General features: G+C 42.0%; 1 protein-coding gene across 6 annotated transcripts in view; it reads left to right on the top strand.

Annotated features, from left to right (window-relative positions):
• LOC121093449 (DAB2 interacting protein) overlaps positions 1 to 16,415 on the top strand; it is a 210,557-nt gene that overhangs the window by 84,979 nt on the left and 109,163 nt on the right. For 5 of the 6 annotated variants that reach the window (XM_040605743.1, XM_040605744.1, XM_040605745.1 and 2 more), the window contains exon 3: positions 4,465 to 4,583. In XM_040605743.1, the coding sequence (XP_040461677.1) occupies positions 4,465 to 4,583 (119 nt within the window). Of the gene's footprint in view, positions 1 to 3,854; positions 3,927 to 4,464; positions 4,584 to 16,415 lie in introns of those variants that run through there. The other variant, XM_040605746.1, reaches the window with a different exon arrangement.

Consider the following 16,415-nt stretch of genomic DNA (forward strand, 5'->3'; position numbering starts at 1 on the left):
CCCTGTTTTCCTTGCTCATTGTGCTTAGAAAATGCGGAGAGCTGCCAGGAGTCTTTCAAAGAAAGCTGCTCGTGATGTATCCAGCCTGATTTATTGATATATGATTTTTAAATTTTACATATATTGTGTTTCCATGGTGCTGACTTTTTACCTTTAAAACTTTATCATGTGGTTTCACTGCGAATGAACATTAATGGTGTGGGAGTCAGTTCCAGATATGAGACGTGCATCATTACTTTATGGTTAATAAAGCACGAGCTCAAGATTTTGCTGTCTTTAACACTCTACTTAGTTTTGCACCCCTCCCTTTTTCTCTCTTCTTTCCAATTTTCTTATAGTTGGCCCAGGGTGTGTGGAAGTACGCAGTTCCTGCATCTCAAAGGCATATATGGTTTGGATGGGTTTGCACATTACTTTACAAGTAATAAAATTAAAAATATTCCAATATTATAATATAATATGAGATTATTCCCAGGTTCTAGAGTAATTTGAAATATCAACGTTGATAAGCAGGACAAATTAAGATGAGAGTCCCACCATCCTCCATCTGCAGCAAGATGATGGCATCAGATTTTGGGTTTGTCCAAATATGTAAGAGGACAGAGTCCAAACCACAGCAGACTTAATTGTCCTGTTTTGAATTGTGCCTGTCCTGTTTTAGCTTAAGTAGAGGTGGTTGTGATTAAGCCATTTCTCAAAAGGATTTGTTTTGGTTTTTTCTGTCGTCGTTCTTTGTGTCTTATTATAACTTCAGTCAGCTCTTCCGATTAGAGCAATTGTATTCCAGACTTGAGGATGTCAGAGTCAAAACTGCAGAAACAAAACAAGGGAAGCGAGGCCTTTGCACTTAAAAAAGCTAAATCACTGCACAGTGTGAGCTCTGTATGTCTTTCTCTTGCTAGGCTAGTTGAGTTCTGTGCAGCGCTCCTCTGTGGGCTTTGATGGATGGCAGATTTCCATACAGCTGTGCAGGTTTGCGTGGTACTGTATTCTTCGTCAGAATGGTTGTCTCTACTCTAAAGACCCTAAAATATCTCCTCTTGCTCAGAAGTTAGGCTGTGCAAGGGATTAACTTACATAGTTAGTACCTCTGCTTATATTTTAAAGGGTATTTTATGATTTGGTTTGTCTGCTGCCTAAAAGGAAGTCAATATTAGCCTAAGTTTTGCTTCATTGTATTCCAGGAGAACTTGAAAAGTTCTGTACTAAATGAAACAGAAGCGTTATTCTCTTTTGTGCAAATTTTGCACTCGTTCTGAAGGAGCTCACATGTCTACACCTCGCAATGTGGCACAGTAAAAGAACATTATGTTGTGCACGGAATGCAGCCATGCTCCACCCTGGCTAACCGCACCAGGAGCACCCCTGCCCTGTGCGGACTGGCTGCTCTGTGCTGTGCTGAGTTCAGGCTCAAGCAAGGACCCTCAGCACTGCAGGTTGTGGCATCTCATGGTTTTCTGCTGTGGCAAATTCTGAAGGGATTCTTGGGCTCTGCAGATTTCTATTTATTGTCGTTTTGTACAGTCTATTAACTTCTTCTGAATGAAACCTTCCTAAGTTAGTAGTTTAATCTTTTCTAAGATATTTTTACTGGTGGTAAATGCTGCCCACACATAGGAAGACACAATTCTGCCCTAGACAGCTCTCAATATAAACTTAAAAGCATATAAAGAACATGTAGTATAAAGTGCAATGCTTTAATTAGTGGAACTCACAAGAATGCAGCTAGGCTAGAGGAGTAGGCAATGTTCATAGGGTAGGATTAGCCTCATTTGTCTGGAGATCAGAATCAATGTTGTTTAAAGTCATAAATGAAGAAGAAATAGGTGATGTTCTTATGATCTCACCAGGAAAGCATGGCGGTCACACCCCAGGTCAGATTCTCTCTCTCTTGTATTTGTGGAGACCAAGTCCTCTCTCTTTATTTCTTACCCCATCTAAAAATTACAGAAGGTAGTAGTAATTCACACATTAGACTTTCTGATCTCTGGCATGCACCATGGAGGTGCAAAGTATTGCTATAGCAGCATAATTTATCAGCATTAAAATCTCTGACATATCACTCTCCCAAGGAAGCTAGCAATGAAAACTGAAAATGGCACAGTGTGATCTCCTTCTGGTCGCAATGAATGTAAAAACAATGGGAAGCAGAAGGGAAGTAATGTCTTACTGCAACCCTAAATTCTGATTTCCAAATTCCGCACGAATCATCTAACCGTTGTTGACGTGTGAAATGGAAAGTAGTGAAAGCAAGCTGTGGTTGTTTGCCACAGAAAGTATTTGGGTTTTTTCCTTATCAATTCCCTGTCTGGAGTTCAAAGCTATTACTGGATTTAAAGAAGTGGCTTGATAATATGATGACATACTTGTGGCTAGGCTGGCAGTGATAAAGGAAGTCCAGTTTCATGCTTCTGGGCAAAACCTGCTCACCAGTGGCATTTAGGGAAATATTGCATGACTGGCCAGTTGCATATTTTTGATCTTTTCCTTCTCAGCAAATATTGGCTAGTCTGCATAGCGGGCAACCAGGAGCCTGATCTAGCCAGAAGAGCTAGAGCATGAAGTTGATATCGTGAGTATGAGGCTGATAGCGTGTTGATATCACAAGTATGAGGCTGATGTCATGTTGATATCACAACTATGAGGCTGATACTATGTTGGTATCATGAGTATGAGGCTGACTAAGGTCTGAGTACCAAGGGAAATACCTTGGCAATGTTCTAGTCAATGCAAATCCTCAAATCTGCTGTTTCACAGTCATGTTTCTCCATACTATAAAAATTCTCTAAAGGTATTTCTCACAGACAAAATGCTTTTGAAAAGGCCTTTCTTATCTTATGCGTTGGCTTTGTGCAAGATGGAAAAGTGTATAACATGATGGGCTTGTGTTATGTGCATCATGCTATTTCAGTCATGCTAATAGCTCCTGGAGAAATATTCAGTTCACACGAATGCATATTACATACCTCGTTTGTACATAGTGGCACTTAATAAATGTGAAACACCTTTGGTTATCTAGATGTTTTGAATTCTTGATGCACTTATAAACAGGAAACTCACTTCCATAACAAGAGCCGCACAGACCGCCTGAGGAAATTTTGCAACCTGAGAAAGACATAAGGTGACCCATGAATATCCTAGGTGGGGAAGGAGTGTTTAAATAGCATGGACAAATGACAGGCTAGATACAAGTTAGACTGTGATTATCTTCCTGCCAGACATACAAAGGGTATTAATTTATAAAAGGCACCTGCTAAAGGCTACGTGACCTATATCCATTCCTTAAGGTTGACTGGAGACACTGCTGAGCCTCCTGCCTGGAGTGGAGGAGTGAGCTGTGCGATGCCTGGGTTGCTGGCACGGTAACCAGTGTAAAGGCACCCACTCTTCTCACATTGCTTTCCTTACGTGTGTCAAAATGTGTGCTTGATCCAGTGGATGCCTTACTCCCTTTCCTGGGAATGGGGAAGGGAAGCAGCATGTGCAGAACCTCAGGTTGTGCAGGGATTTGCCAACTTGTTTATATCTAGCTAATCTATTTCTTTGGTATGACGGTGCATAAAAGGTACACTTCTTTAGGCTTCACCCCAAAATCTGGGTTTCTTTTTAAGACGCTACCCCGCTTTCTCCGGCTAACGGGCTTGACCCGCTAAGACTATTCTCATACGCTGCAAATGCTGGACACCACAGTAGTATTATACTTTTATTGCCTTATTTAGCGAAGAGATTAAATGTAATGTTCAGATTATGTAGAACATTAACTCCTAACAATAAGCAAATAACACATTAGAAGCTTTACTATTAAAACGTTTAGTGCTGGCTTTGCTGTGGAGCACTACAGGAGCCGTGACTTATGTTCCATGAGGGAGGAGGCACAGGGAGAAGGCACTGTATGTTCTGCGCGAGGGTCTCTTTCTTCTGTAAAGGTAGTGCATATACTGCCGAGTCCATATGCTGCCTGTGTGCGTGCTTCATAGGGTATTTTTACATGTAGCTAAACCACCTGAGTCCAGTCCTGCCAGCCATGGCTGGAAACTGGGGGGGGTTCGATCAGGTAATTGAGTTCTCGCCTGTCGGCTGGTCGCTGTGGTGGGGGGCATCCTGTACCCCCGCCTGTGAGAGGGGGCTGCCAGTCCGGCCAGCCAGAGCCCCGCATCGCAGCCTCTCCTCCCGTCAGGAGTTGCGATGTGCTAGTCTTGTCTTTCAGACAGTATTTTTATGTGAGCTGATGGTTTCCAGGGTAACGGAGGCTTCGGGGAGTCTCGCGCCGACGCAGCGCCCCGGCCTCGGCGAGCGCTGGGAGCAGATGTTGGCTGCGGGCTGGGAGCGGGGCTGGCGCGAGGAGCACCAGGGCAGCCGGGAGAACAATCCGCCCGGCTGCACCCAGTGCCAGAGAGTAGGCTCAGGGCTCGCTCTCTTCCTCCCTTTTTCCTTGTAATTTAGTATTCTTGTCTCACCCCACAGGGGTTCCTCAGCCGCCGGCTTAAAGGCTCCATCAAAAGGACAAAGAGCCAACCCAAGCTCGACAGGAACAGCAGCTTCCGCCACATTTTACCTGGCTTCAGGAGTGTGGACAATGAAAGGTAAGGGGACGTTTCTTGGAGGGTGGGTAGGAGGCTGTGTGAGAGAGAAGGAGGAGATCGGTTTTTCCGGGTCTAGCTAGTATCTTAAGCTTATCTTATTCAAAGCAAGGGCCACATCTGTGATAGAAGTAGACTTGCTTAATTGCGAGAGGGGTAATTTTGATTTGTTGGCAAGCGTACAGTGCAAGCCCTTCCTTTTTAGGGTAAATAACGTGTACAGAGAAGCCAGACTGCTCTGCTTTCTTTTCCCCCAAAAATCCTAAGTTGATGCACCAGCATATAAATAGCACAGAGATGCAGCAGCCGAAGCCGACTGATGCAGGTGAGGGAGGGAGGGGAGGGATGCTCATGCACTGGACTACATTGAACATTACTGGGTTACATACTGTATGAACAATAACATGGAACAATAACAAGCATAATCTCCCCAAATCCCTCTCTCCCCCTTCCACACATATACATCTTCAGCATAGCCGTTGGCTGCCGTCATTATACTGAGATGGATTCTCGGCATGTGGCCGAAGCTGCTTTTTCTGTCTGAGCCATGACAAGATCTTTCAGTCCAAGAGGGATGCGGTGCAGGGAATGTGCAGATGGATCAGATGGAACATTTGGCATGGGATGGCCGGTACTGGAGCAAATTGCAAGCAAAATAAGGAGAAATGAAGCCTTGGTTTTATTCTTCAGCTCAGTTAGAAAGTATAGTAGCTCTTTAGTGAATTTGTATGAATTTATGCATATGTAGGTTTAAGTCAGTGCGTGCATGAGACAGGCACGCATTCTAGGTAAATTTATGTGTAAATTCACATGCATGTCAAGGTCATGGTTGGGTAAGACGGACTCCATTACCAACCCCAGAAACAAACTAGTGGGTTGCTTCCAAAAAGCAGATCTTTCAGCCTTGTGTGAATCATTTTGGGGAATGACATAGAAGTAGTGAAGTGCCAAGAAAAGTGTGTCTGAAGATTATGCCAAATTGGACGTACACTGATGTAACCATTTTGTAGCAGTGGCATTTTAAAAAATCAGGATGGTACTTTAGAATCCATTGAGTAAATGCTTCACTTTTAAAAGCAATGACAACTTTTACTTTGTTTTAGCTATACTTACTCATTGGAGCAGCGGTGAATTTTTGAAACGTGCAAATGACAATTGTCAATCTGGATTGTTCCTTACCTGACCTATTACAGCCTCCTAAGCTTTTACCTTCTGGATTCTGCAAGTGAAAGGATTGTGCTGGTCAGTGCAGAGTAATATTTCAGGGGTTACTATCTGGAAAGACAGAGTTGATTTGATTCCTGTGCTGCAGTTTTCACAAATGCTCGAAGTAGGGCACTGTGTTCCATATGGAAGACAAGTGAGTGTAGCCGGCAGCCGGGAATCTGCCTACACTGCTGCTGTTTCACTCAAAGAACAGGCAAATTAGACAATGTTTTCTTTCTACCTAGATGAGTTTTGATTCTTTCTGTGAATTGGCAGTACAGGATGTGGGAATTAACTGTTTCAGCCAGCCCTACAGCCAAAGTCATTTTCCCAAATTAAGCCTTGTAATTTCCCTGCCCTCACAGCACAAGAGCTATGAAGCTTGCTGGGCAGTGTCCTTTCAGATACAGCCAGATTTACTGCAACTTTTCTTTAAAGAGATTCAGTGAATGGGTGTAGTGCATTTTCAGTGTAGAGCTTAAAGGGGAAGTTGCAATGGACAGCCTTGAATAAAACCCAAGGATTTGCTTATATATATGACTAGAAACTGAAAACGAAAGGCTTCCATTAGGCAGGTGTAAATACACTTCATATATGATACATAGACGTGCCCTGGTCTGGAGGAAACTGTGTGGCTCTAGGTAGCTTTTGACAGCAAGCTTTTAGCCCCCTAGCTTTTATAGTAGTGTCAGATCTACGATGTAAGCAAGTGTCCTTCTGCAGAAGATCTTGGCCCTAGGTACTGTTGCTCTCAGAGAGGTGAAAGAAAAGCGGCAGCTGGCTTCTCAGTCATGCATCAAGGTTTTGGTTACGGAAGAGAATTTTAGCTTCCTGAACATGCCTATCCACGTCTTCTAGAATGCACAATGCACTCACTTCTGTGTACGAAAGGGCTTGAGTCTTTTAGCTCACTCTTGTGCATTTTCTGCTGTGCTTCCTTGCCTTTCTTGAAATCCAAGGATTGTTTCAAAGAAGCATCTGGTATTGGAATATTTGCCTTTTAAATATTTGATTCTTGACTCCATCTTGTATCCAAGCTGATTGTTCGCGAACCGCTCCTTTGCTCATTGAAGTAACCATTATAACAGCGTTCTGTTCTGGAGCTTTGTAGAATTTCTGTGGGAGATGCCGTAGCAAAAATGAATAGTGGAATAAATGCAGTCAAAGCACTTTAGGTTGAAGTATTGAGCTATAGTAGATCAGAAATGACTCTGTTACTTGGCTTCCGTGTATCTAAATTGGTAGTGTCATGCCTCTTATTTTCTTTATTTTTCCTTTTCTTGCATGTCCTATTTATCCTGCTGTGTACGGCAGATGTGTAAGAATCTATGAAATGTGCACATACATGTACAGACAGCTAACTAGGTGGATGTGGTGTGTGTGTAGAGCAGAGAAGAGGATATAAACAAATATATCTATGCATTTTATCCTGTGTTTGATTAATGCATGCATTTAAATTTATCATGTACCTTTAAAATGGAAAATTTTGACCTCCTACAATAGCGAGACATTTGTACAGTGTGAGTTTTATAGCAAAGGAAAACAATGAAATAATATTAAACACTGGAAAAGTCACAGAACGTCTCAGTGGCATCAGTTCAGAATCGCCCTGTTAATTTTCTGTCGGTGGAGCCTGGTTTCCATACCTTGCACTGGCACAAAGAGAACAGCCAGGTTGCCAGTGGAGTCTTGCAGAGCTGCTCTTATAAAGCGTGGTTATTGCGTCCTGGGGAGGAGCTGACAGCCCTGAAACATGGGGGGGTTCTTTGTCGTGTTGACGTGCCATCCACCGAGGTCCCAGTCCATTGCCAGGCAGCTGTTTGCAGCACTGCCATGGCCTGTGCATCTGTGTTCGGAGCAGCTATGAAAACTTGGAGAATTCTGGTTTAGCAAAACCTTGGGCAACCATTTTTTCTCTATAGAGAACATCTGAGGAATTGCTCAAAGTGGTGTGTTAGAAAAATACATTGATTATAGTCAAGCAAAGCTTATGTTTGTAGGAAAAACATGGTTGTTTCTCACGGTATTGGATTTTACGGTGACTGAGGAGAGACCTTTTGTTTGAAAAAAGGTGGAATAAGGGGTTTGCAGTAACTTCAGTGCATTACTGTGGGGTTCACATTGATGTAGTTGTCCACATTTTGCCAGTCTTTTGCTCACAGATTTTTTTCTAGGAGTCCTGTTAGTAACAGTAATACAATTATTGATTGTGAGTAAGAGAAGCAAAATCAAACCAAGTGTAACTAGTATTCTGTATAGGAGGTGCATTAATCTGGAACAATCAGTTTATATAAATGTGAGGTTTAATGGAGGATTGTGGAACGAGTGCTCCTTTCAATTTGTTGGCTGGTCACATTGCTTGTTAGAGCTAAACAGGGTTTCCGTTAAAGTGGCTTTTTGCTAACAATGTCTCCTGCATCCTGATTTATTACCGCAGCTAACAAAGTTTTTTATCACAGAGTACTGAATGTTTGTCTTTGTAGCGGCCTCCCTGAAATCAGCCACAAATCAAGCATTTGGCAGATGGACTTTTCTTAATTGGACCCACATTTCTCCTGCAAAATTGATGATGGAGAAAGTTTCTGAGTTGGGCTTTGGGTACAGGGAGTAGAGCCAGAGAACTGAGAGAAGGTTGTTCTGCTGCAGTTGTTAATTGCTGTTGTCAGTGCATTTCTGATTGTTTTCTTGTTGTAGTGACCTTTTCAGTCACTGCTGTTGCTTTGTTACAGTAATCTTTTAAAAATAAAATCTGAGAGTTTGTCAGGAATTTAGAAAGTAGGCTTATATGAGCATTAGTTGTTTTTTAAAAAAAATCTAAATACATGAAATTGGTCTCATCTCCTCTGAAACTGGCAAAGGCTGCCATGATTTTACACTAGCACTGAGACATGCTATCACTTTGTGGGACAAATACCTTCCAACTGTCTTGATTTGGTGGAAAATGGGTACTCTGTGTAACGCTGTACCTGTATCTAATCCCTGAGTTGACCATTCCTAGGGACTCTTTTTCTCAATGCACCTAGAATTTATTTAATGCTAAGGGACTCTCAATTACTAGCACTTGTGATTATTTTGCAAGGGTTTTTTTCATAATTCCAGAAGATAACATTCTATTTAAGCTTTTTTCTTGGCACTACAAAAGTCTGAGCATATGGTTGATTGTTAAATGAGCCTCAGCCTTGGAAGGGGTACAGCCGTGCATTAATAACAGCAACAACTTGCACTACTGCTACTTCCTCTTTAATCTCCTTTTTTTTTAATTTTATCCCATCAAAAAATGTTGCTTATAACCCACGGAGGGGAGAGGAAGTATACAAAGCATATACTGCAGTGCACTGAATTCCTGGTGCAGTCTACTGTATGGGTTTTCAAATATTCACAAAGCTTATAGGAGAGCATCAATAACTTACAAATGTCTGTACTCTTACAGTAAGCCTAGTTTGTGAATTCTTTTTAGATCTAATTATCATTTGTTTATTCCAAACAAACTTGATATGCCAAATATTTTTAGGCATGATGGAATCGGTTAAGTTTGATGAGAATATGGTGAGTGCTGCATTACAAAGGATGAAGAAGTCACTGTTACCTTTGGAAAGATTAATGACTCATCCTGCAGAATTAGGACACTGGCAGACCCCAGGACGCATGAAGGGCTTTCAAATCTGTGTGAACAAGTGCTGGAGAGCTTGCTTTCTCTTCTGGCTCCTTACTGAAATGGCACTAGCCAGTGAAGCCCTCTAAGTAGGAAGACTCGTAATAGTAGGTGCACAGCAAAGGGTGACACTAACAGCATGTTAAGTACAGTGCAGGGGCCTCTGGTTTTCATGATAATGACAATATTTTGAGGAAACACTGCTGAGTTTGTATGGGGAAACCATTTGGCACTGTCAACAATAGCTGAAATGCAAAATAAAACATCTTGCCAAGTCAGGACCGGGAGCATCCAGCAGGTAACAATGTCTGCTTTCTCGTGTAGGGGGGAACATCTGTTCCCACTGCCCCCCTCCTGGGTCCGGGGGCAGTCACAGGTAGCTTAAAGGTTAAAGGACAGTCTCAGGATCAAGACCGGCCTTTTATAGTACCTGCATTTATATCAAGGCTACTTTGTCCTGGAATATGCAAATCAACCTTTTAATGGGGTTCCTTTGCAAAATATTTCTTGAACCAGAAAGTTAATTACTGATCTCTAATTAATGGCTGTGTTAGGAGGCTAGAGCAAAATCAGAGATAACTGCTTTGAAGGAGAGATGCAGGAGGAAATTGCCAGTTCTCCCCAGAAACCGTCACATTCCTCATCTTCTCTTGGTTTTAGGAAGTTTAGAAACTGGGATTCAGATATTTTTAAAAGAATAATGCTTTTAATGGAAAGAAGGGATTTTGGAGGGTTTTTTGGGGAGGCATTGAAACAAACAAAATAATCCTTTCTATGGAAGAAAGGCTAATATTCCGATTTGTAAACATAATGTACAGTTCCCTTACACAGGTGGTTCGGGTTTCCATTGTGTGAAGAGTGGCGTTTATTCCCCTTTAGAGTCAGTCTGGTGCTGCAGTTTGTGGCTGGCGATGGGGCAGTTAGACTGTGAGTGTGTTTAAAACGAGGTGTGGAATAGGTGGTTTCAGTCCTCCTGAGCACGGCAGCCCCGGCAGTGACGGCGGAGGCTTGGCAAAGCTCAAGCCCTTCCCTGGTCAGTGTTCTTGCACTGCATTTTAGTGATTCAGGGAGGTAGAACAGGTAAATCTGGAAGGTTGCAGATCAATTGCACCAGTCCGTGAGCACAGAAATATTTGTTATAAAGCCCCGTTCAGTGAAATATGCTGCTCCTTGTGGCTAAATCCATTTAATAAGCCCAAGAGGAGCAGAGATGGACTGAAAACAATGTGGTGGCTTTCAGCTTCTCCCAAGGCAACAGCAAGGTCTCAACTATTCCTCCTGTTAAATTGGCTTTTGCATATGCATGTGGATCTGTGATTTGTATCTGAGGCTACCTGAGGTAAACGTATTTGACATTCTCAAAGAAACACATAAATGTTTCCCCTTATCCTACACATTCAAACTAACTTCCAAATTGAACAGGGAGGTTGTGTCTGATATCGTTCCATAAAAGACTATATTAATGCCTAAAAATTTTTCAAGCCATAGTAAAATGTCAAGGGAAGGGCTAAGAGACTAGAATTATTTTAATAGCCGCCTTCACGTTTCTCCGCTTCCTGGGTTCCTAACAGCCCAAACAAACAGCACAGTGCCCCACGGGGTACAGCTTGTGCTCTGGCTCGACTTGGAGTCGTAGCAAAATTATAAAATCCTTCCTGCTTAGGCATATGCAGCGCTACTAGTATAATTGGCTTCATGCATCTTACAATTAGCTTGCAAAAATATGTTTTGCATTCCTGACCTTTTCTCTATAAGCAAGGCCATTGTTTCACTGTCCTGCTTAATTACAAAATATAGTGTTGTGTGAGGATAGAGATGACATCGTTCTATCGTTGGCTCTAATTTGACGAGACATCATAATGGGGAGTTTTCATACTGAGGGCACTGAATTAGTGTAGCGTGAAGCCACATTTCTCTAAACCTACTAAATAAGGAGAAGTTAATTTTATGCTCTATCTTTTTGACGTTTGTAATCAAAGCATTGTATTACAGCTGCAGATGGTTAGCATTTGAAGAATGTTTGGTAAATGCCGACAATCGGAAGGCATTGTTCCTGCAGCGGAAGATCAGGTTGATTAATGGATAGGAGGATGCTTGCTTTCATTTTACTGTTCTCACAGTCTGAATACATATTATTGACTCGTTTGGCCATTGCCTGGCAGACGTGATGTTGTGGTGCGTCAGTATACACCTCAGGGTTACAAGCAGAGAGTTCTGTTCTGTACCCTTTAAGCAAAGACTCTTGAGCGAGGGTGACAGTTAAGTTGCATTGTGGCTGATGGTGTTTTGATATTCTTCAGATTGAAGACAGATACTGCTACTCCATTGCATTAACATTTAGTTTCCAAACAGACCATTTATTCTGACTTTGCCCTGGTGAGATTTTCATGTGCATGAATTTCAGTGCAATTACATTAGCATTACTCTTCATGTCAATAAACTCAAAAAAAAAAAAAAAAAAGAAAAAGAGAGAAAGAAAATGCCATCACTACAGCTTTTGTACGAGGAGATGTTTTCTGTTAGTTCTACGCTCTTCTGTTTGCTTTTTTAATTATTATTTGTTTACAATAAAAACTAAGATACTTCTATCCCAGGCTTAAACATTCTGGCACACAATGAAAACTGCTCATGATGAAAACATTACTTTTCAGCTCAGAGGAACAGTCTTGCTTTCCCCCGCCCTCTGCCTCCTGGCCACGTGCTCCCCTTGCAGCAGATCCAGTCATCACACAATCTTAGGAAGGTCAGCAAGCTGACTAAATGGAAAATTATTATTTAGGGGGGTGTCCTTCTGTTTGGTTAGGGCACTGAACCAACTCATGTAACTGCAGAGCGATGGGAAGATGGCAGAAAAAGGACTTTTCCCTTCATTGGCAGCGTGCAGTTGTGTTTAATGAGGTATGATGTCAAACTGCACTCTCAGTTTCTGCCCTAGTACTGTGTAGGCACGGGGGAGGGATACCCACCTGGCATCTGCCTCAGTTTCCCATCTTTCAGAATGGAATTTCCCATCTCATAGGAGAGGTACCTTGCATGATGGATCAAATTGTTCTGTCCTCTACTCTGTCATTCCTGCTGGTAATTAGTGTTACCAATAAGTGTCTTTCTCTCCTGGAAAAAAGGAAATGTTGAAAACCAAGTTTTGCTCTGTTCTTTATTGAAACTCTGCAAAACCTTGATTGAAAAATCTGCGTGAGGGACAAAGAGTTGTGAGTGAATGTGTAACAACTGAGGTGGGCAAGGTTTTCAAGCCTTTGTTTGGAGAGCTGGAAGATGCCAACGTTTGACGTGTATATCTTGTTATCCACTTTCCTATTGCAGTGGTCGTGCGCAGAAATCCGTTGATTGTAGCTGGAGGCAGCGTGTGCACTGAGCTCATTGCTGGCAGTCAGTTGTACAGAGCACTGGATATAATGATGTTCAAGACTTGTGAATATAAAGTAACTATGTCAAGTTGATCCATCAGCTGGGAGGGAAGAAAAAAACAGACTGAGGGAAAATATGCTCCTCTGTCCTTCCTCCTTACCATACTCTTTAATAATACCTTATTATATGGAGTTTCTTCCTAAGTGATTATTAGGGAGATTTAGAGTAGATTGTTCGCGTATGGATATCTTCTTATGATACTGATACTATGATCTTGTTTATCTGGTTGGCAGTGTTTATAATTTAAATTTTCAGTACAACTACAGAATGTCTCAGATTCTCTTCAGCAAAATTCAGGTCAGGTGCGATGAAAAGAAGCAAGAGCTGATTTTAATTGAATTAAACCAGTGTATTTTTAGCTGGAATTAAAATATAATTTGTTTAAAAATACTTAACTGATTTGAATTAAGGCCAGAAATAAGAATTTAGGTTTAATCCATGTGTGTTACATAAGTAATTATATGAGAAAGGGATGTGGCATGCATTGTACGTGATTGATAGTGTGCAGGAGGGTGACATTCATTGACAAAACGATGTAAATGTATTAGTAATTATAAAGCCATAGGTATTACAACAGACTGTCCCCTTTACTCACATTTACAAATGTCTCTGGGATTATGTTGGCCCTGTACAATAGCCCCCATGCTCTGTTGCTGGTACATGAGAGATTGCACACATCCCCTGCTTGAACCATTCAGCGCTTCTTCCCCATAGGAGTCCCTCTGCAAAGCAGTCCTACGGTAGTTACCAAATGATTTACATAACTCTGTTGTATGTACCTTGAATAATTAATATTTTGCTGTCCTTGCTGTGTGTGGAGATTTGTTCTATTATGGATGTGTGTGTAGCTATATAGTAACACTTTAAATGATATGTATATATGCAGAGAGAGAACGAGAGAAGGATTTTTATATTATTTTTTGTGTGTGTGAGAACAACATTTTTTTAAAAAATGCATTGCTTCTGAGAATTGAAATTAAAAGCTGAGGGCTGCTATTAGCTCAGCTTGGAATCTGTTGTTTATCCTTTGCCTGGGCATAATCCTCCTGGGCACTAACAATGGCCAAGCCTTGTCCTGTTGGAATGTGACTCCAGGCTGCAGGGCAGGCTCTTGAGCTGGGATGTGACACTTCCCTGATGAGAGGTGACATGCCTCCCGTACTGCGCTACCTGATCAGCCATCGCGCTGCGGGCTGGATTTCCCTCCAGGCACGGAAAGACCAATTCTGCAACCAGCGCAGGGTGAAATGGAGATGCATTGGAGACATTTTTTGCTACCTTGTGACATATGAACAATTTTAGTCCTGGCATTTGCTAAAAAACAGTAAGAAGATGATTTGAATTCAAGTTGCCGGATGCTTGAATTTGGTGGTATTTGGATCAAGAGGGTCAGTTTAGGATTATTGTAAAGGGAAGAGACATTTGCAGCGTATCACTCCTCCTACACGTTCACATTCTGGATCAGTGGAGGAGACCAAGGCTATTTACGATATCTCTTTTATTTTAACTTCTGTGCTTTCAGAAGATCAGGTTTGCATGGTTTAAAGAACACATTGCAGCATTTTTTTGATAGATGCAGAAATGCTTTAGCTGTAGCTTTAATGCTACAGGTTAATAGTTTTAATCACTGACATGGCATTTTTCCTGATTACCCTATATTGTGGCATTTTCACTATACCTTTTACTAACGCTCTAAGTAACGTGGAAGTATGTGTTGTTTGTGCAGTGTCTGTGCCGGTGAGCATCAAGGGTTTGGCCAACAAAGTGTAATTAGTGGAGGGACACCAGGTTGCATGCGTGGGAGTGCTTTGGTGGGTGCTGGGTTCCAATGGGGAACACCAAATGCTGGCCATGCGTTCCCTGAACTGGATATTGCAGCTGCAGAGGCTCTCTGCATGAAACCTCTCCAGCTCACCCAGAATTAATTATTCACTGATCATCACTCAGACCTTATGGATTAGGGAGCAGGGAGAAGGGTTGGCAGGGGGTGGATAGAAGATGGAGCAATTTGGATTGCAATTAGTATTTAATTTCTTTCCTTACTCCCTGTTTGCTTAAATTGAAGATTGCATGCTAGAACCAAGCAAGGACTTCTATCCCAGCAGTGGAAGTTCCCAGTGCACCAGAAACTAGCAAATCCACTTAAGTCTTTAACCTTCCCAAAGAGATAAAACACTCAGTCAACCTGAGGAGTTGAAACATTAGGGGAACAAGTTTTGCTTAGAAAATGTTGCAAGGGAACCGCAGTGCCAAGTCTGCCAAAGCAGGAGCACTTCACCAACCATATGATATGAGCACTTAGATGTTCTCTCTCTCTCTGTCCATTACCTATCTTCTTCCCTTTCTAACACCCTGAGTGTGCTCCTTGCCAGGAGTCTTCCCTGGGGATTACCGTTGTGGCAGATCCATAACGGATACCGAAGCCTGGCGGGTAAGCAGTCCTGCAGCAGACAGTTAAACCTCAACCCACTGGTGCATCGCCCAGTCACAGAGAATGTAATTTTCAGTTTAGTCATTACAAAAATGGTAGCCAACAGTTGGAAGTTTGCTTCACTGGTGAGATTGTCTAACGTTGAAACCTCAAGGGATTTTCTTGATTATACCAGTAACCGCAGTCTGGGTCACACTTTGCAATAATTATCCTGATGTCTGCAAGGTTGTTAGAAAGTCCCTAGAGGAAGGGGCCCAGTTGCACTGCAGAAGAATCCAGAGGTATATGCTGGCAAACCTTCAGCTCAGAGATTTATTTAAGTTAGTTCTTTAATTGCTTTCTTGCATCCCTATTCTATTGTAAGCTCTATGAGCCACCTAGGGAAGTAAATCTAGCTACTATTAATCTCCTCGGTCCTTCTCCCTTTAACTGGTTACTCCTTGCTTCATTTACACAGACATTTGTGCCCTACAGATGGGTAATAATTTTGATTCTGTTTTAACATGTTCTAACAATACATGTAACTTAGGAAAAATCATCATCTGACTTTTGCATTGCATTTTTTCTTTTTAACTCGCATCTCTTAAATGTGGCTTATGATCTTTGTGTAACACTGCTGCTTCCCAAGACTGTTGGCAGCTTTCGTGATATGCATTCATAAAGCAATTCCAGGTCCTTGAGTGAAACCTGCAAGAAAAAAGCAAAGAATTATTTGTCTTTTTTTTCATTATCGTGGCCCTCTTATACCTGTTCTGACATGCACTTGAAAGAAGTTTTCTTACTTGATGCCTTTATATCTAAAGCTCTCTCTTTTTATAAACCAAGGCGGGGTATCTTGTCCTCCTTAGATAAAGTCACTCCTGTTGAGGCTGTCACTCACTTCATTAGCCTTAGTTCCAGCCTCTCACACAAGAGGCAGAGCTCCACGTACCCCTCAGTTAGAGCAAACGTTTTGATAGCAGGGGAGTGAGAAAACAGAATGACAAGAGCACGTCAGAGTGATGGCCTAAGGAGCCCAGTGCCTGGTGCCTGCTTGCGGTTGGCTTATTCCCTGACTGGGGAGCTTGGTTATCTCTTCTGAATGTTATCAAAAGTTTCATTGCCTTAAAAAAAATAACAG

This window comes from Falco naumanni, chromosome 9 (assembly GCF_017639655.2).
Source record: "Falco naumanni isolate bFalNau1 chromosome 9, bFalNau1.pat, whole genome shotgun sequence".
In the NCBI taxonomy this organism is placed as follows: Eukaryota; Metazoa; Chordata; class Aves; order Falconiformes; family Falconidae; genus Falco; species Falco naumanni.